Source organism: Coregonus lavaretus, assembly GCF_964263955.1.
Source record: "Coregonus lavaretus genome assembly, contig: HAP1_SCAFFOLD_540, whole genome shotgun sequence".
In the NCBI taxonomy this organism is placed as follows: domain Eukaryota; kingdom Metazoa; phylum Chordata; class Actinopteri; order Salmoniformes; family Salmonidae; genus Coregonus; species Coregonus lavaretus.
This window is the reverse complement of record NW_028158566.1, coordinates 157,838-178,223: the sequence shown is the minus strand read 5'-3', so window position 1 is coordinate 178,223 and position 20,386 is coordinate 157,838. Positions and strand designations below refer to the sequence as shown.

Genomic DNA, 20,386 nt, shown 5'->3' with positions numbered 1-20,386 from the left:
CTCCTGGTGCAAAATACAGTGAAAAGTCAAAAAATCACGTCCTCCATTTGCAGATTGCACTTTCTCTCTGAACTTTGTCACAACGCCTGCTTTTTTCCCGATCATTGAGGGCGCACCATCTGTAGCCAGGCTGACAGCGCGGGACCAGTCCACTCCGACCCTGTCCAGCGCGCCGACGAGTGCGGTAAAAATATCAGCTGCTGTCGTTGTATCTGTCATCGGCACCAACTCCACGAACTCCTCGGTGACGGTCAATGTGTCATCAACTCCGCGGATGAAAATGGCCAGTTGTGCAACATCTGTAATGTCCGTGCTTTCATCAATTGCAACCGAAAACGCAATAAATGACTTTACTTTTTGCTTCAACTGGCTGTCCAAATCCACTGAAAGATCGGAAATCCTGTCTGCAACTGTGTTTCTTGTCAGGCTGATATTTGCAAAAGCCTGCCGCTTTTCAGGGCACACAATCTCCGCTGCCTTCATCATGCATGTTTTTACAAATTCACCCTCACTAAATGGTTTTGAAGCCACTGCGATTTCATTAGCAATGAGGTAGCTAGCTTTCACTGCAGCATCACTGATGTCTCGGCTGTGAGTAAACACAGACTGCTGTTTCTTCAGACCCGCCAACAGTTCATTCACCTTCTCTCATCTCCGCTGTCCTTGAAAGTTGTCATATTTGTCGGCATGAAGACTCACATAGTGGCGACGAAGGTTATATTCTTTCAGCACTGCAACATGCTCTGAACACACCAAACATACAGCTTTCCCATTCAATTCCGTGAATAAATAGGATGACAATTTTTCTTGGAACACTCTGCACTCTGCGTCCACTTTTCTCTTTTTTGACAGAGACATATTGGGGCAATGAGGGTGCCAAAGCACATAATGTTAAAAGTAGAAGCCGTAATAAATATCGCGGGCAAAACAAAGTAGCTCATTGGCTGCACGTGCTTGACCTACTTGCTCTGCCCCGGTATAAACAGTTTGCTTGCTTAACACAATTGCTATTGCGCCATCCAGTGGACTCAATTGGAACAGCAGTTTTTTTTATAGAAAAATTGCAGCGCATTTTTATACTTTACAAAAATAAATATTTTTTGTTTGTTTTTTTCCTAAATAATTTTTTCTTTTCTTTTTTTTCAAAATCATCTCGCGGGCCGGATTAAACCCGTTTGCGGGCCTGATCCGGCCCGCGGGCCGGACGTTTGACACCCCTGTTGTAAGGTTTTTTCTCTACAGACCAATGTTTTTAACATATCAGTCTCAACATTGTAATTTTCATTATTGGTCTTAAAGGCCTAATGTGTTTGTTTTTTATACCAATTTCAAATAATTTCTGGGTAACAATTAAGTACCTTACTGTAATAGATTTCCATTAAAAATTGACAAAAATAGCTTTTTTAGCAAAAAACAATTTATCAAGCAAGAATTTTGCTTGGACTGTCAGAGTGGGCTGAGTGGGGAGGGGAAAACTGAAAACGAGCATGTTATTGGCAGAGATTTGGAACTCTGTGTTATTGGTCTATTAACCAATTTACCACATGTAGATGTCACCATGTAAAGCTGAAACTACCACCCATGCAAACCTGCTGATTTAGAAGGTCCTGTGTTGATTGTATTTTCAACCTGCAACCACTGTATTAGGAAATAACACTGATCAACTTTTTTTTCACACTTTTACAGTGTTAGTTTCGTCAGCTGGTGTACAATATGACATAAAACACAGGAAAAACAGAATTTTGACTCCACTGGGCCTTTTTTAAATCATATTTTTTGGTTTTGATAAAATACTTGATTAAAGTTAAAAATATTTAAATCAGTTATTGATATTGAAATAGTGAAACGCGGGCTTTTAATTTGAAGGTTTCCTCATTGCCATACGAGAGTGACATCCTCGTTTGTGCTACTGGCAGAACGAACGTCTGAACTACCCGACCAACATGGAGAGAAAAGGTAATCTTCATAAAGATACAAAAGATTAATCAGTAAGCAATTGTTTGTTAATATAATATATTATTAACAAACGTAAATTGATGTCGTTTTTAAAGTTACAGTTCATTATATCAACGTAATCTTATGTACGAAATGTTTTGTGGAACTGCATCTCCTGCTAAACTGAACGCCAGGCACGTATTGGCGCAGCTAGCTAGTATTAACTAGTTAGCACCATCAACCTTGCCCCTACAGACCATTCCTAACTGTGTCCATTTCCTGTGCTATCCATGAAAAAATAATTGAGTAAACGTGGCCGGAATAATGCAACATTTGTACGATTTGCATTAACAGATCTTCAGTGAGTGGTGGTTGCACGAAAGCTGGCTAGCTAACGTTAGCTGGCCAAACATCGCAGTGGCTCTTACTGTTTTTAAAAGAGGACGTTACTGAATATCTTCAACCAGTATCTCACTTATGTAATACGGCCACAATTTGATTCGTGTCTGTTTCCTGCGACAATAGCTAGCTAGCTAACAACTGTGGCTAACGTTAATTTATTTGCTACCTTGGCCAGCTTTCAAATGTCTTTGGCTAACTAACTTAGCTAGCTAGCACATAACGTTCCATCCAGTGAGTCACGACATGGAAACATAGCTTCTAAAAGACTAGTTAACCAGTAATGGGATAGTTAGCTAGATATTGAATAAATGTGTTCTTCATTGCATTACAGTTCTAGCACTTCAAGCAAGGAAGAAGAGGGCGAAAGCGAAGAAGTCGAGCAAGAAGTGAGTAATTCTGTAGTGTACTGTTACATAGTTAGCATGTCTCGCTGCACAACCCGTGGCTACATCTGACACAGGTATTTAATTTGACCATAAGCATTGAATGAAGTTTCCGTAGGGTCCTAAAACGGACTGACTTACTGCGTTGTGGTACAGTATGTCGATGACAGCCACATTACTACTAGACTGCACCTGCGGCAGTTGTACTGATGTCGCAGTACCCGTGATGTCTTATATTTCCCTTTTGTTAAGGTATTGTCAGTTGCCTGTCAGTCAGTACATCCGTTTTCTACCACATACATAAAACCCAGTTAATTATTTATGTAGGCTCAAAGTATATGATATGTTGTAGAAAATGCAATGCATGCATTTGTGTGAAGTTTCTAGAAAGACTTTAGATTGCACCTGTCCTTTGTTTCATGCAGCAGTTGATTCATTATTTGCTTTTGAGTGTGTGTGTGAACTATAACAGCCTCTGGTTTATCTATTCTCTGTAGTCATAGAAGGAATGCAACATATCTGGAAATGTCATGAGCTAATAACATCAATGTTTACATAGTGACACAAACTGCCATCACACCAGTGTATGGTAGCGTGTGCATGTGACCATGGCACATCCAAGGTAGATATGGACATCTGAATGCATAGAGCAGAGCTACTCCTGGGGCGCCAAAGCACTTCTGGGTTTTGTTTCCATCGGATAGTTAATTGGTGTCCCAGGTCTACAGTAAATCAGAAGTGTAACTGGTCTCAAGGGCCAGATTTGAATAGACCCGGCACAGAGTTAAATACAAGTGTTGGTGATTCTTGGGCCTGCCCGGAACAACAGTATACCTCAAAGAATCCTTTAACGCCCATTTTACATGTTATGAATGATGTACATTATTTGAGTAAATCCAGTTATAGAAAGGATTGCGATTTGTTGTGATTTAACCCAACAACAGCCAAGCCAACCCACACTATGCCGTCACACATGGCAGACATCCTTCTGTAGGCCCGGTGTTATGTAATGCCTAGCTTCTGTGCTGCTATTTTAAAACAACAGGAGAATGAAGAAGTCCTCAGCACTGGCCAGCTGAAACATGACATTATGGATGAGGAAAATGCCCTGCCCTTTAAGTTATTATTAGTTAGTCAGTTCCCGCTTTTGCTCAACCTAAACAATGATAAATCGTATAATTAAAAAAATAAACAAAAAATAGTAATACATTTTAAGAGCACCTCTCATCAGACATATATTGTCAACATAGAAGTGTTTGGCCTCTTTCACAATAATAAATCACATTTTAAACATTACATGAGCAAAATGACTTCGAAATTAATGTTGTCCTTCCAAACAATGGGTTAGCACACTGTACTCATCCTATGTATATGTGTGAATAACGTTATTTATAGAGGATTGTACAACGGGGTGGGTCTAATCCTGAATGCTGATTGGTTAAAACCGCATTCCAGCCGGTGTCTATTGGCTAAATCTATGACGTTAAAATGCCTATTTCCATCTGACTGCGCAATCCACTGTCTCATCAGTCCAGCCAGGAAATGTATAAACTTGATCTCTACTATAAAAAGCATCTTGACATTATCTCACATTTCTTTTAGACTTACATTTAGTTTTCAACTGTGGAGATTTGTATAAACCTTGCTGTCTGTCTCTCTGACATTTGCAACATTGTTTCTATTGAAATTCGATCTCCAGCTGTCCCATAGTAATGAACGTGTTGGGAGTCGGGACGAGACCGACAGGCATGCAGCTTTTTCTCAGCCAGTCGAAATGAATCAGCATAGTTTTTATGGATATATACAAAGAACTATCAATAGAAAACAGGTAAAAAATGAACTAAGTGCAGCTAGTTTACTGTCTTTCCAGCTTCCGTTTGAAGTGATTGTGTTAACTGTGTTGTTGGCTAGCTCCGCTGAACAACAGTGTCCTGACGAGTGAGCACATTTTCTATGCCAGGCGAAATCATGCATCATTAGCTCATTGTTATGGATGTATCCAAATAATTGTCACTAGAAAACAGCTTAAACAAACGCAAATGCAGCTACTTTGCTGTTATTCTGGCTGCACTTTTTGACGTGACTGTGAGTTAGCTGTAGTTGGCTAGCTAGCCAGCAAGGGATAAGAACGTTGCCAGCCAGTATGGCAATGGAACATTAGAACGAACGACTGGGTCGCGTCTCTGGCAACCGAACCGATAGAACGAACGACCAGCTGGCTTGGGTAGCAACCTTAGATTTGTGTCGGGACTAAATGTTGTGGAAGGATGAAATGGTATGAATAAAATAATAAAAATAAAGTTTTTAATGAAAATATGTAAATCATTATTTGAATACAGTTTAAGTCGGAAGTTTACATACACCTTAGCCAAATACATTTAAACTCAGTTTTTCACAATTCCTGACATTTAATCCTAGTAAAAATTCCCTGTTTTAGGTCAGTTAGGATCACCACTTTATTTTAAGAATGTGAAATAACAGAATAATAGTAGAGAATGATTTATTTAAGCTTTTATTTCTTTCATCACGTTCCCAGTGGGTCAGAAGTTTACATACACTCAATTAGTATTTGGTAGCATTGCCTTTAAATTGTTTAACTTGAGTCTATAGGATTGAGGTCAGGGCTTTGTGATGGCCACTCCAATACCTTGACTTTGTTGTCCTTAAGCCATTTTGGCACAACTTTGGAAGTATGCTTGGGGTCATTGTCCATTTGAAAGACCCATTTGTGACCAAGCTTTAACTTCCTGACTGATGTCTTGAGATGTTGCTTCAATATATCCACATAATTTTCCTTCCTCATGATGCCTTCTATTTTGTGAAGTGCACCAGTCCCTCCTGCAGCAAAGCACCCCCACAGCATGATGCTGTCAGGTTATGTCGATATAGGACTCATTTTACTGTGGCTATAGATAATTTTGTACCTGTTTCCTCCAGCATCTTCACAAGGTCCTTTGCTGTTGTTCTGGGATTGATTTGCACTTTTCGCACCAAAGTACGTTAATCTCTAGGAGACAGAACGCGTCCCCTTCCTGAGCGGTATGACGGCTGCGTGGTCCCATGGTGTTTATACTTGCGTACTATTGTTTGTACAGATGAACGTGGTACCTTCAGGCGTTTGGAAATTGCTCCCAAGGATGAACCAGACTTGTGGAGGTCTACAATTTCTTTTCTGAGGTCTTGGCTGATTTTTCTTTTGATTTTCCCATGATGCCAAGCAAAGAGGCACTGAGTAAGGTAGGCCTTGAAATACATCCACAGGTACACCTCCAATTGACTCAAATGATGTCAATTAGCCTATCAGAAGCTTCTAAAGCCATGGCATCATTTTCTGGAATTTTCCAAGCTGTTTAAAGGCACTGTCAACTTAGTGTATGTAAACTTCTGACTTCAACTGTATGTTGGTAACCCGTTGTATAAAAGTGGGAGTGCCCTCGATGCCGGTGTTTGGAGGATATGTTGGCACGGTTTGCCGGCCCGAGACGAATATATCCTCAACACCAGCTTCTCGGGCATTATCACTTAATCATACCATAGCATTGTTGAATACTCGTTTCTGATTGGCTTGAAGGGCATTCTAGAGCGTGCATTATTTCCCTATAACGCACATTATATTTCACGGTAGAATTCAATGGCTATAGTTCATTCTTACATGTTCTATGTTTGAGCTGCTTTTGAAAGCAAAAGTCCAATTGAAAATGTTATTGGCATTGTTGAATTCGATTTTCATAATAGCAAGCTAAGAGTGATGGGTTGGTTAGCTAAAGGAGCAAGTCTGTTTGTTTGGTTACCAAGGCAACTACTGTAGCTATTCTAGTAAACTTGCTAGCTACTTCAGTGGATGTTGATCACATTTCTAGAGGGAAATGGGGTGGCAGGTAGCTTAGTGGTTAAGAGCGTTGTGCTAGTAACCGAAAGGTCGCTGGTTCTAATCCCTGAGCCGACTAGGTGAAAAATCTGCCGACGTGCCCTTGAGCAAGGCACTTAAACCTAATTGCTCCTTTAAGTCGCTCTGGATAAGAGCGTCTGCTAAATGACTTAAATGTAAATTTATAGCCATGGTATTAAAGGGTTATCAACTTGGGGCTCTATGCGTTCTCTGGAAAATAATGCAACTCATTGGAAGGTCGTTAATTATTTTCCATAGAACGCATTATCCCTTACGTAAGGCTGTCACTCTACTGTGAGACGTCTTGAATGGAAAGGCTAATAGTCCTGGATCGATCAATAATATAATACTTTTAGCAAAAATGTTTATTTACAATTTACAATCTGTAGAAACAATGAGAATAGAAAGGTTCAGAACTTTTGTAAAACTTCACAGTACAGTTGAAAAATATATGGCAAATAGAAATCCTATATGGATGGTGTTAAGAGATCGATGGGAGGTGTTGAATGAAGCTGAAGGATGGGACTATTAACAACTAACAATAATAACAACAAGATAACTAATAATGTAAAGCATAAGGTGTCCATAATAAGTATATAGAATATAGGTTGAGAGCTTTTGTGAAAGAGCACAGTTAGAAAGATATGGCATATAGAAGCAAACCGGATGGACATCATGAAAATGATCGGAGAGGTTGAGGGTAGAGGAAGTTCAGGAGTAAAAACAAACAAAATAGAATTATTGTAAAATTGACTGTGTCCATAAAATTTATATAGTATGTATAAGCTGGAAGTAGAGGCCTAAGTGTTCACTAGTTTACTCCAATTAGGGAAGGGGTGGTGGGGTTGGAAAGTAATAAAGGGAAATATATATTTTTAAAGAATGTATGTATATGTGTGTGTGTGTGTGTATATGTACAGTGGTGTGAAAAAGTGTTTGCCCCCTTCCTGATTTGTTATTTGTTTGCATGTTTGTCACACTTAAATGTTTCAGATCATTAAACAAATTTAAATATTAGTCAAAGATAACACAAGTAAACACAAAATGCAGTTTTGAAATGAAGGTTGTTATTATTAAGGGAAAACTAAATCCAAACCTACATGGCCCTGTGTGAAAAAGTGTTTGCCCCCCCTGTTATAACACAACTCAACTGTGGTTTATCACACCTGAGTTCAATTCCTCTAGCCACACCCAGGCCTGATTACTGCCACACCTGTTCTCAATCAAGGAGTCACTTAAATAGGACCTGCCTGACAAAGTGAAGTAGACCAAAAGATCCTCAAAAGCTAGACATCATGCCGAGATCCAAAGAAATTCAGGAACAAATGAGAGAGAAAATAATTGAGATCCATCAGTCTGGAAAAGGTTATAAAGCCATTTCTAAAGCTTTGGGGCTCCAGCGAACCACAGTGAGAGCCATTATCCACAAATGGCGAAAACATGGAACAGTGGTGAACCTTCCCTGGAGTGGCCGGCCGACCAAATTTACCCTAAGAGCGTAGCGACGACTCATCCAAGAGGTCACAAAAGACCCCACAACAACATCCAAAGAGCTGCAGGTCTCACTTGCCTCAGTTAAGGTCAGTGTTCATGACTCCACCTAAAGAAAGAGACTGGGCAAAAATGGCCTGCATGGCAGAGTTCCAAAACGAATACCACTGCTGAGCAAAAATAACATTAAGGCTCGTCTCATTTTTGCCAGAAAACATCTTGATGATCCCCAAGACCTTTGGGAAAATACTCTGTGGACTGACGAGACAAAAGTTGAACTTTTTGGAAGTTGTGTGTCCCATTACATCTAGCGTAAAAGTTACACCGCATTTCAGAAAAAGAACATCATACCAACAGTAAAATATGGTGGCGGTAGTGTGATGGTCTGGGCCTGTTTTGCTGTTTCAGGACCTGGAAGACTTGCTGTGATAAACGGAACCATGAATTCTGCTGTCTACCAAAAAATCCTGAAGGAGAATGTCCAGCCATCTGTTCGTGACCTCAAGCTGAAGCGAACTTGGGTTCTGCAGCAGGACAATGATCCAAAACACACCAGCAAGTCCACCTCTGAATGGCTGAAGAAAAACAAAATGAAGACTTTGGAGTGGCCTAGTCAAAGTCCTGACCTGAATCCTATTGAGATGCTGTGGCATGACCTTAAAAAGGCAGTTCATGCTCGAAAACCCTCCAATGTGGCTGAATTACAACAATTCTGCAAAGATGAGTGGGCCAAAATTCCTCCACAGCGCTGTAAAAGACTCATTGCAAGTTATCGCAAACGCTTGATTGCAGTTGTTGCTGCTAAGGGTGGCCCAACCAGTTATTAGGTTGTAGGGGGAAATCACTTTTTCACACAGGGCCATGTAGGTTTGGATTTTGTTTTCCCTTAATAATAACAACCCTCATTTCAAAACTGCATTTTGTTTTTATTTGTGTTATCTTTGACTAATATTAAAATTTGTTTGATCTGAAACATTTAAGTGTGACAAACATGCAAACAAATAAGAAATCAGGAAGGGGGCAAACACTTTTTCACACCACTATATGTGTGTGTATATATACGTGTGTGTGTGTGTACACAGTTGGGAGAACAAGTATTTGATACACTGCTGATTTTGTAGGTTTTCCTACTTACAAGACCTGTAATTTTTATCATAGGTACACTTCAACTGTGAGAGACGGAATCTAATAAAATGCAAATTAATTACTTAAAAATCATACAATGTGATTTTCTGGATTTTTGATCTTAATTTTGATAAAAATTACAGACCTCTACATGCTTTGTAAGTAGGAAAACCTGCAAAATCGGCAGTGTATCAAATACTTGTTCTCCCAACTGTATCTATTTACATAAAAATGGATGTCTTTGTAGGTGTGTGTGTGCGAGGGGAAAAAAAACATATGGGGCATTGCAGACAATTACGTTGATGGAAGTTACAATCTATCTGCAGTGCTAAAGCTGATCTACCCCCAAAAACAAATAATGAAAAATGTTAGTGTAAATCCCATGCAAGTCTCACTCATTTCTGGAAAAAAGTTTTATGTAATGTTATCCCTGGAATTATGGTTATGGAATGCCTAATACTGTGCTGTTTTACAACAAGGGATCATCTTAGTGCTGTTAGTAATATACATTAGTAATAGGTCTACCAGAAATACCAGAATGTTTTTTCTTGTACTATTCTCTGTGAATAAAAATCTATTATTGAAAATAGTTATTCTAATGATTTAAGGAAAGAGAGAAAAGTTGAACACTAAACAGTATCGGTAAATATTGTCAAAGCCTGTGCCAAGTGCTCACGAGAAGGCCTCTAACCATTGTTGTACTTGTCCTCCATCCAGACAGCCAGCCCACCCCAGGGGGTCAGTACCCCTGCAGCAGCCCCAGCCAGAGACCACTCCCCAGGAGCCAGATGAGCCTGAGGAGATCCTAGGCTCTGATGATGAGGAGCAGGAGGACCCCAATGACTACTGCAAGGGTGAGGGGATGACTGCTGCAAGGGTGAGGGGGGGGGTGACTGGTGCACGGGTGACTGGCGCACGGGTGAGGGGGATGACTACTGCAATGGTGGGGGGGGGGGGGGGTGCTGCTAGTTCGCAAAGTCAAGCAACTCATTGTATGATTTTTGTAAAAGTAGAATGTTATTTCATTATTAGTCCTAATAATTGTAATATATTAACTTGGGAGCCTACAATAATCGACATGCTTATTTAGGTTGTTTTGGACTTCAAGGGTGAGCCAATGACTCCTTTGAATGATGTTTGCTTTCCTGCTGTCACTAATCTCCCTCTCCTGTGTGTAGGTGGCTATCACCATGTAAAGATAGGAGATCTGTTCAACGGGAGGTACCATGTGATCAGGAAGCTGGGCTGGGGACACTTCTCCACTGTGTGGCTGGCCTGGGACATCCAGTAAGATCACTTCTCATGTCATTGTCTGTGAAGGCCTGAGACTGCGTCACACCAGATTCTGATCAACAGATCTTCACAATGCCAGAAGCAGTATTTGTTAAACCTAATTAGTTTGCTGTAATAATCCTATATTGCACAGAATCTTAACATACACTGTCAGCTTGACTGACTGTCGGTCTGTTTTGTAGGGTGAAGAGGTTTGTGGCTATGAAGGTGGTGAAGAGTGCAGAGCACTACACAGAGACGGCTGTGGATGAGATCAAACTGCTGAGATCTGTGAGTGCTAACTCCGAGTCAATCATACTGATCGGCCTGACATCAGCCTGATATTTCATTTTCTTCCCTCCCTTTGTTCTCCTTTCAGACATTTGTTCTGATACATTTTTTTATTTCCTGGGTTTTTGTGGTTCGTAGGTGAGAAACACAGACCCTGACGACCCCAAGAGGGAAATGGTGGTCCAGCTACTGGATGACTTCAAGATCTCCGGCATCAACGGGACTCATGTGTGCATGGTGTTTGAGGTGCTGGGGTACCACCTACTGAAGTGGATCATCAAGTCCAACTACCAGGGCCTTCCTCTGCCCTGCGTCAAGAGCATTATAAGACAGGTAATGACACATGGCGTAGTCCTCATACCTTGGCTATCCAAACCTAATCCTATGTCTTGTTGCTGATCAGGATTGGGGTCAATTCCATATCAATTCAGCAAGTAAACTGAGATTCCTTATTTCCTAATTGAAAAGCAATGAATTAAAATGGAATTGGCCCCAACCCTGCTACTGATCCTTCACCTCATTGACCTTGCAAAGATTAATTAAAAAAACTTTCAGTCCCATTAAAAAAAAAAAAAAAAAAAAGTCTTACTAATCTACTTAAACTATCCCAGGGTGTCTGGCTAAAGTGACATTGATGTCCAGACTTCTTTGACTAATGAACAAGATGGATGGCAATATGGCACTAGTGTTACCCCGGGTGTTTCTGCAGGTCCTCCAGGGGCTGGACTATCTTCACACCAAGTGTAAAATCATCCACACAGACATCAAGCCAGAGAACATCCTGTTGACGGTGAATGAGCCGTACGTGAGGAGGCTGGCCGCGGAGGCTACAGAGTGGCAGAAAGCAGGGGCTCCCCCCCCCTCAGGGTCCGCAGGTAGGGGTTAAGTCCATGCACTGCGCCCATACACGCCGCGTGCAGATGCAGACACGGCGCGACACCAGCACTCGTGAAAAAGTTCACCAAAATATGAATTGTGGTGTACAGCAGAATGTTGACTTGGCTCTGTTCTCTCTTCAGTCAGCACAGCTCCAGCTCCAAAAGCAGTAAGTCTCTCCTTTTCACTCATTGTCTCTGCTAACAATTTTAGCCATTCAGTGTTGCTGTGCTGCTGCAGCCACAACCAGTAGTGTTGTATTCAGTAAACCCTGTTGACTCCTGTCTGGCCTGCTTCCTCTTCCTCTCCAGACGACCAAAATGTCCAAGAACAAGAAGAAGAAGTTAAAGAAGAAGCAGAAGCGTCAGGCGGAGCTGTTGGAGAAATGCATTCTGGATCTGGAGGAGATGGAGAAGGCTCCGGGGAGGGAGGAGGAGGAGGAGGAGGATGAAGAGGAGGAGGACCCAGAGTCTCCCGTCTCTCCCAAGTCGGAGCGGCAATATTGTGCTCCTCTCAGACAGATCTCCTTACAGGAAGTAGCCATCCAAGACACAGCAGGTGATTTTCTGGAATTCTATTCAATACAACTTTATTGTCCCTCAAGGGGACGTTAGTATTTTTTAATCATGGGCCTGGAGATCCACACTGGGTTGTACAGCTTTTTCCTCAACACAGCACTGATGCACCTGATTCAACTAATCTACTAATTATCAAGTGTTTGATTAGTTGAACCAGCTGAGCTGGGACCAAAGCCTACACACCCAGTGGGTCTCCAAGATTAGGATTAAGAACAACACAGAATTAGACTAATTAGAAGGAAACTACTAGTCCAGCCTCCTACTAGATCTAATGTTATTTTCTCATATACCCAGAGTGCATTGCGGGTGCGGAGGTGAACTGTAACGGCCTTCATCCTGAGGAAGAGGAGGATGAAACGGAAGAGAAGAAAGCAGAGTGGAGAGAGCATGACCAACACAACGGTAACGCAGACCAAACAGTGGATCGCTCTCTTCTTCAGCCCGTGTGTAACGGCCTGGTGTCCCCGGGAACAGAGGAGCCTGACACCCCAGAGAGTGGAGCTCTGACCAGGAAGATGGCTGAGACTGAAATAAAGACAAAAGCGTCCGAGACTGAGACAACAAGCTTTAGTGGCCGGGAGGAGGGGGAGCTATCGCCAGAGGAGGAGGAGAAGAATCAGGAAAGGAGTCAAGTGGAAGTCACAGAGGAGGCGCAGGACAGGAGTCGTGGGGAGAAGGAGGCCACAGAGGAGGTGTTGGAGAACGTCCAGTATGGAGGAGAACAGGAGAGTCTGAAGGATGGTGAGTAGACAGGACGGTGAGTACACAGTCATGATGTTGAGAACACGGGTATCAGATATCTCTGTCTTAAACAGGTGGATTTTGTTGGGGATTTTGGATGATTATGCTAATTAGATGTAGGTGCGGGCGTCGACTCTAGTGCAGTACGTTGTTGTATTCCTTTTATTTGACAGTCAGATCAGTGTTGAAATGGTTGGTTGCTGAGTTTCTCTCTCTCTCTCTCTCGCTCTCGATGCAGCCAAACTAGCAGCAGGGAACCTCCTGGTGAACCCCCTGGAGCCACTCAACGCAGACAGACTGAAGGTCAAGATAGCAGACCTGGGGAACGCCTGCTGGGTGGTGAGTATCTGTGTGCAGATGACCTAAGGGATTTCCTGCTTAAGTCTTCCCGGCATTCATGTCGCCCACCTGCTTGGTTGAGCTTGCCAATGGAATAATCCCAAAAGTCTAAACTCCGCCCCAGCTGCCACTCCATGCAGGCTCAATCAAACGTGGAAAGTATTCAAAAAGAAAAACACTATTTGAACCCAGTTCTGCAATAGCAGTGTCATTGACCTGTCTCCATCTCACCCCTTTCTCTCTCCTCCGCAGCACAAGCACTTTACAGAAGACATCCAGACGAGACAGTACCGTTCTGTAGAGGTGCTCATAGGGTCGGGCTACAATACACCAGCCGACATATGGAGCACAGCCTGCATGGTAATCCTGGACAACAGAGAACCACTTACACACTTTACATTCAAATAAAACCAACATTTTAAAACCAGTAAATAAAGGAACGTAGAAGGGATTCAAAAAGGAGATCCTGTTTAGAATGCCTGACAAGATCCTCCTCCCTACAGTACAGTGTCTGCTTCCTTCCTTTGTTGTTTATTGTCCTTTCCTTCTCTGCAGGCATTTGAGCTAGCCACAGGGGACTACTTGTTTGAGCCCCATTCCGGGGAAGATTACGCCAGGGACGAAGGTAGTTATGCATCCGCTTGTTCTTCTGCTTGATTTGAATATATGTATAGTAGTCTACTTTTAGAAGGTTGCCTCTGTTCTAATCTTGCGTACTTGATTCTAATAATTAGCTGGTTGGTTGATCAGCTGAATCAGTTTAGTTACAACTGGGGTTGGAGTGAAAACCTACGGGAGGGTAGCTCTCCAGGAACAGGGTTGGAGTGAACCTACGGGAGGGTAGCTCTCCAGGAACAGGGTTGGAGTGAACCTACGGGAGGGTAGCTCTCCAGGAACAGGGTTGGAGTGAACCTACGGGAGGGTAGCTCTCCAGGAACAGGGTTGGAGTGAACCTACGGGAGGGTAGCTGTCCAGGAACATGGTTGGAGTGAACCTACAGGAGGGCCTCCTGAGTGGCACAGCAGTCTAAGGCACTGCATCGCAGTGTCGCGGCGTCACTACAGCCTGGGGTTCGATCCCAGGCTGTGTCATTACCGGCCGTGACCGTGAGTCCAGTAGGGCGGCGCACAATTGGCCCAGCGTCGTCCGGTTTATGGGAGGGTTTGGCCGGGGGTGCTTTACTTGGCTCATCGCGCTCTAGCGACTCCTTGTGGCGGGCCGGGCGCCTGCAGGCTGACTGCGGTCGTCAGTTGAACAGTGTTTCCTCCGACACATTGGTGCGGCTGGCTTCCGGGTTAAGCGAGCTGGTGTTAAGAAGCACGGTTTGGCGTGTCATGTTTCGGAGGACGCGTGACTCGACCTTCGCCTCTCCCGAGCCTGTTGGGGAGTTCCAGTGATGAGACAAGGTCATGATCACGTAATTGGGTAAAATGACAATATAAAAACTACGGGAGTGTGGCTCTCCAGGAACAGGTTTGGAGAGCACTGGCCTACAGAGAAGAGCTATTTTGGATTGGTGACGTTAACCGTTTGCATACTGTGAAAAACCTCTCTTATCACTTTTGGGTTTGAGTTGGTCCTAAATATTTATAAATGTATTAATGATTAAAAACCAACAGTTATGCTTTTTGCAGTAGGCGGTGTGTGCATTCGATGGTACAATACTGTGCAATGTGTTTGATGGTACAATATTGATTAGTAGTCTAGTTGACAATAAACGGTGCAGTCTGTGCTACTCCATTACAGTGATTTTAATTACCGTATTTTCCGCACTATAAGGCGCACTTAAAAGCCTTTAATTTTCTCAAAAAACGACAGTGCGCCTTATAATCCGGAGCACCTTATATATGGATCAATTGGTTAATTGGTTGATCCATACTGGTTGTACACGGCGCTCAAGGCGCTCTGTCAAAATGTTTCAGTATGAAAAACCAATAAAAACAATGTAATAATAATGAAATGTTTCAGTTCGACTGGTAAACTACAAAGCCGCACCGCTTGCAGCATTACAGCTACCGTAGTCAGTAAACACTGGTACTGTGCTTACTCACAGTCCCACACCACTTGTGTGTGTATAAAGACCCCAAAATTGTTGTCAGAACGCTTAATAAAGTTTGACTTTATCTGACTGTTTTGTTGACATTCCCTTTAGCACAGCTCCATCTAGTGGATGCATAACGTAACCCCAGTCAAACGTTTGACTGCAGTATCTTCTATTCTATGCGCCTTATAATCCGGTGCGCCCTATATATGAAAACAGTTCTAAAATAGGCCATTCATTGAAGGTGCGCCTTATAATCCGGTGCGCCTTATAGTGCGGAAAATACGGTAGTTTAATAGCCATCTGGATACACTATGTTATAGCATATGTCAGCTAACCTGGGCCTATGTATTACTGTAGCCAACTGTTCTGTCATTGTCATGCCATACATTAATAGAAGAGAAGGAATTGTTGGCTTACAGCACGTCGTACAGTATGCTACCTGCCTATATGTCAGCTATAGTCAATCTTCAAGGGCCAGTTTCCCGGATATTTTAAGCCTAGTCTTGGACTGAAAAGAATGTTCAGCTGAGATTTTCCATTGAAAGTGCTTTGTAGTCCAAAGGAAACCTGCTAGGAGATTTTATTGTATTAATATTTTTATTAACCAGAAGAGGTACGCTAATCTGTGTCTGTGGCCTGCCCTGGGGGACGTGGGGAGGTAGAGCAGGCAAGGTCCTCTGACAGCACCAGGAGTCCCAACACCCAGCTGCTACGTTCCAATGTCAACACTAGCATACTACGTAGAATCAGAACCACATTTAATCCAGTCTCTGTCATGTCTGGGTGTTCTCTACTTAGTTTTAGGCGGGTGTCTTTGTATTGTTTTACAGGTGAAGTTAAAGGGGTTGTACACCCCAAAATAAAAGTGATTATACACCCCGAAATAAAGGGATTATACACCCAAAATAAAAGGGATTATACACCCCAAAATAAAAGGGATTATACCCTCCAAATAAAAGGGATTATACACTCCAAATAAAATGGATTATACACCCAAAATAAAAGGGATTATACACTCCAAATAAAAGGGATTATACACTCCAAATAAAAGGGATTATACACTCCAAATAAAAGGGATTATACACTCCAAATAAAAGGGGTTATACACTCCAAATAAAAGGGATTATACACTCCAAATAAAAGGGATTATACACTCTAAATAAAAGGGATTATACACTCCAAATAAAAGGGATTATACACTCCAAATAAAAGGGATTATACACTCCAAATAAAAGGGATTATACACTCCAAATAAAAGGGGTCGTACACTCCAAATAAAAGGGGTTATACACTCCAAATAAAAGGGGTTATACACTCCAAATAAAAGGGATTATACACCCCAAATAAAATGGTTTATAAACCCAAAATAAAAGGGGTTATACACTCCAAATAAAAGGGATTATACACTCCAAATAAAAGGGGTTATACACCCAAAATAAAAGGGGTCGTACACTCCAAATAAAAGGGATTATACACCCCAAATAAAAGGGGTCGTACACCCCAAAATAAAAAGGGTTGTACACCCCAAAATAAAAGGCGGGTTCCTCTAAGTGCTGTCAGATTGACCCCTACACCCAGGGGGGGCTTGTGATTGCCGCACGAAGTCTGATGAATCTGTCGTTTGTCTCGTCCTCCCCTCTTCTCTTCTCCCTCTTTTTTTGCTCTTGTTTTTTTGTCTGAGCAGACCATATTGCATTGATCATTGAGCTGCTGGGGCAAGTCCCACACAAACTCATAACGGCTGGGAAATATTCCAAGGATTTTTTCACCAAGAAAGGTAAAGCAATGTGGTTATGTAAAGTTTTTAAATGAAGACCTATCACACCTTTTGTTGTAAACACAAACATCTGTGCGTGTATTTCACAGTGCCAATCTTTTTTATTTTCTTGTATGCTGTCATTTAAAGGAAAGCTTTAGTAACAGTCTTGAGTGATGTGTGTGTGTGTCATGGTGGTGAGTCTTGTCATGTTAGTGTGCTGTGGTGATGTGAAACGCTGTCTCTGACTGACTGACTGCCATCTGTCTCTCTGTCTAACCCTTCTACCTTTCTCTGTGAGGCTGACTGTGCCGTCTGTCTCTAACACTTCTCTTCCCTAGGTGACCTGAAGCACATCACCAAGCTGAAGCCGTGGGGGTTACTAGAGGTGCTGCAGGATAAGTACGAGTGGCCCAAAGAGGAGGCTGATTGTTTCGCTGACTTCCTCCTCCCCATGCTGGAGCTGGTACCAGAGAAGAGGGCCACGGCCGCAGACTGCCTGCGCCACCCCTGGATCGCCCCACAGTGACTGCCTCCAGTACCGCAATGCAAAACACCTGGAGCCTGTTCAGTAGGCAAACGTTTTTGAATGTTGCAGCTAATTTGAATGACTGGAGCTGACATGACTAGTTTTTCTACTTGTCATAGAGGCATGTTTGTTCTACAGTAAGGAGTTCTATCTGAACGTTCCGTAACGTTTTGCCCTGCTGAATGCGGCCCGTGATGGAACAGTCCAACCGCTGCGACGTAAAACCCTGGGGCTATGTTCAGGAGCATGTAATGTTACTGAACGTTCAGATGAAAATGTATGGTGTCGAACAGATATATGATCATCTGTCAGATAGAATAGGGAATCGTGTCGGCTCTTTTCATTACATTTCTATCTGCAATGTTACATTTGACATTTTAGTCGTTTAGCAGACATTGTTATCCAGAGCGACTGTAAGAGTGTCTGCTAAACCAGTGTTTCCCAACTCCAGTCCTCCAGTACCCCTAACAGCACACGTTATTATTGTAGCCCTGGACAAACACACCTGGTGCAACTCTTTGAGGGCTTGATGATTTAGTTGAATCAGGTGTGCTTACCTGGGGCTACAACAAGAATGTGTACAGTTGTGGATACTGGAGGACTGGAGTTGGGGAAACACTGTGCTAAATGACTAAAATGTAAAAGTAGTGTTTCACGTCCCTGAATTACATCCCTAGATGTATGCCCTCCAGTGGCGGCATCCGGCCACTGCGACGCAAATTTAAACATCTTACAAGAGACTTGTTGCAACAGATCACTTTCCAATTGAAGCGTCTGAGATGATTATTTATTTCTGTTTTGGTTTGTGTTCTTACATTTTTGTCATCATCCATCATCATCATCAAGGAGGAATATGTCTTTGTTTCTCCTTTTTATTTCATTGTTGATGGTGTTTAAAGAAGCTACTAGGCAACATTGGTTTATGGTCAATCATTTTGGTGGTCCATAATTCTGTGCTCCGTACACTTCTCACCCATATACACTATATATACCAAGTATGTGGACCCACCACTTCAAATTAGTGGATTGGTCTTATTTCAGCCACACCCGTTGTTGACCGGTGTATAAAGTCGAGGACAGACAAACATTGGCAGTAGAATGGCCTTACTGAAGAGCTCAGTGACTTTCAATGTGGCACCGTCATAGGATGCCACCTTTCCAACAAGTCAGTTCGTCAAATTTCTGCCATGCTAGAGCTGCCCCGGTCAACTGTAAGTGTTGTTATTGTGAAGTGGAAACATCTAGGAGCAACAACAGCTCAGCTGCTAAGTGGTAGGCCACACAAGCTCACAGAACGGGACCACTGAGTGCTGAAGCGCGTAAAAATTGTCCTCGGTTGCAACACTCACTACCGAGTTCCAAACTGCCTCTGGAAGCAACGTCCGCACAATAACTGTTAGTCGGGAGCTTCGTGAAATGGGGTTTCCATGGCCGAGCAGCTGCACACAAGCCTAAGATCACCGAGCGCAATGCCAAGCGTCTGCTGGAGTGGTGTAAAGCTCGCCGCCATTGGACTCGAGCAGTGTTCTCTGGAGTGATGAATCACGCTTCACCATCTGGCAGTCTGATTGACAAATCATGGTTTGGCGGATGCCAGGAGAACGCTACCTGCCCCAATGCATAGTGCCAACTGTCAAGTTTGGTGGAGGAGGAATAATGGTTTGGGCACGGCCCCTTAGTTCCAGTGAAGGGAAATCTTATTGCTACAGCATACAATTACATTGTAGACGATTCTGTGCTTCCAACTTTGTGGCAACAGTTTGGGAAAGGCCCTTTCCTGTTTCAGCATGACAATGCCCCAGTGCACAAAGCGAGGTCCATACAGAAAGGGTTTGTCGAGATCGGTGTGGAAGAACTTGACTGGCCTGCACAGAGTCCTGACCTCAACCCCATCGAACACCTTTTGAGGATGAATTGGAACGCCGACTGCGAGCCAGGCCTAATCGCCCAACATCAGTGCCCGACCTCACTAATGCTTTTGTGGCTGAATGGAAGCAAGTCCCCGCAGCAATGTTCCAACATCTAGTGGAAAGCCTTCCCAGAAGAGTGGAGGCTGTTATAGCAGCAAAGGGGAGGACCAACTCCATATTAATGCCCATGATTTTGGAATGAGATGTTGGACAAGCAGGTGTCCACATACTTTTGGTTATGTAGTGTAAGATGACTTGTTGTTATTGTGATTCCCACCACCATCTTGTTTTGTTCTACCTCTGTAGTCTCTAGTACCCTCTACCACTTTTAAAATCTCTGTCATATAACTTGATACAACTTGGTTTTTCTCTTGATAAATGTAATTAGTGTGTCTGTGTTCACTTTAAGGCGAAGAGTACTTCTGTGTTACACCTTCACTCGTAAGGCTTTTTTGTTTGTTTTGTATTAGGAAGTTGCACATAGGGCAAACGGACTTGTAGGTGGCACTCCACTCTCTTTCCTGACGGAACTATTTCTAGGTGTCCACAGGAAAATGCATTAGAGGACTGTCTTGCCGTTCGGATCAGTAAAACCCATATCACCTGACACTTTGTTCAGAATCCGTTGAATCACTCATCGGATAGGAGACTGGTTTTCTCATGTTTTGTGGGTTTCATTAAGTAATATTATGTTTGAAAAACATTCAACACAAATCTGTTCATAAGAGCCCCATTCAAAAAGAAGAAGTTGTGAAAAAATAAAGTATTCTGTGTAAATACCAAAGAGTTTGCCTTGCTCTATATTACAGCCATGTACTGTTAACT

At 42.7% G+C, this 20,386-nt stretch overlaps 1 protein-coding gene across 1 annotated transcript; it reads left to right on the top strand.

The window, feature by feature from the left end:
• Positions 1–1,917: 1,917 nt before the first annotated feature.
• LOC311123811 (SRSF protein kinase 1-like) lies at positions 1,918–19,953 on the top strand. The gene is made up of 15 exons (XM_084198040.1): positions 1,918–1,956; positions 2,669–2,723; positions 9,943–10,079; positions 10,404–10,512; positions 10,701–10,788; positions 10,927–11,121; positions 11,498–11,663; positions 11,808–11,833; positions 11,976–12,222; positions 12,537–12,983; positions 13,222–13,322; positions 13,575–13,682; positions 13,878–13,947; positions 17,051–17,143; positions 17,464–19,953. The coding sequence occupies exons 1-15, from the start codon at positions 1,944–1,946 to the stop codon at positions 17,649–17,651; spliced, it is 2,043 nt and encodes a 680-aa protein (XP_084054166.1). The 5' UTR covers positions 1,918–1,943; the 3' UTR covers positions 17,652–19,953.
• Positions 19,954–20,386: the final 433 nt, after the last annotated feature.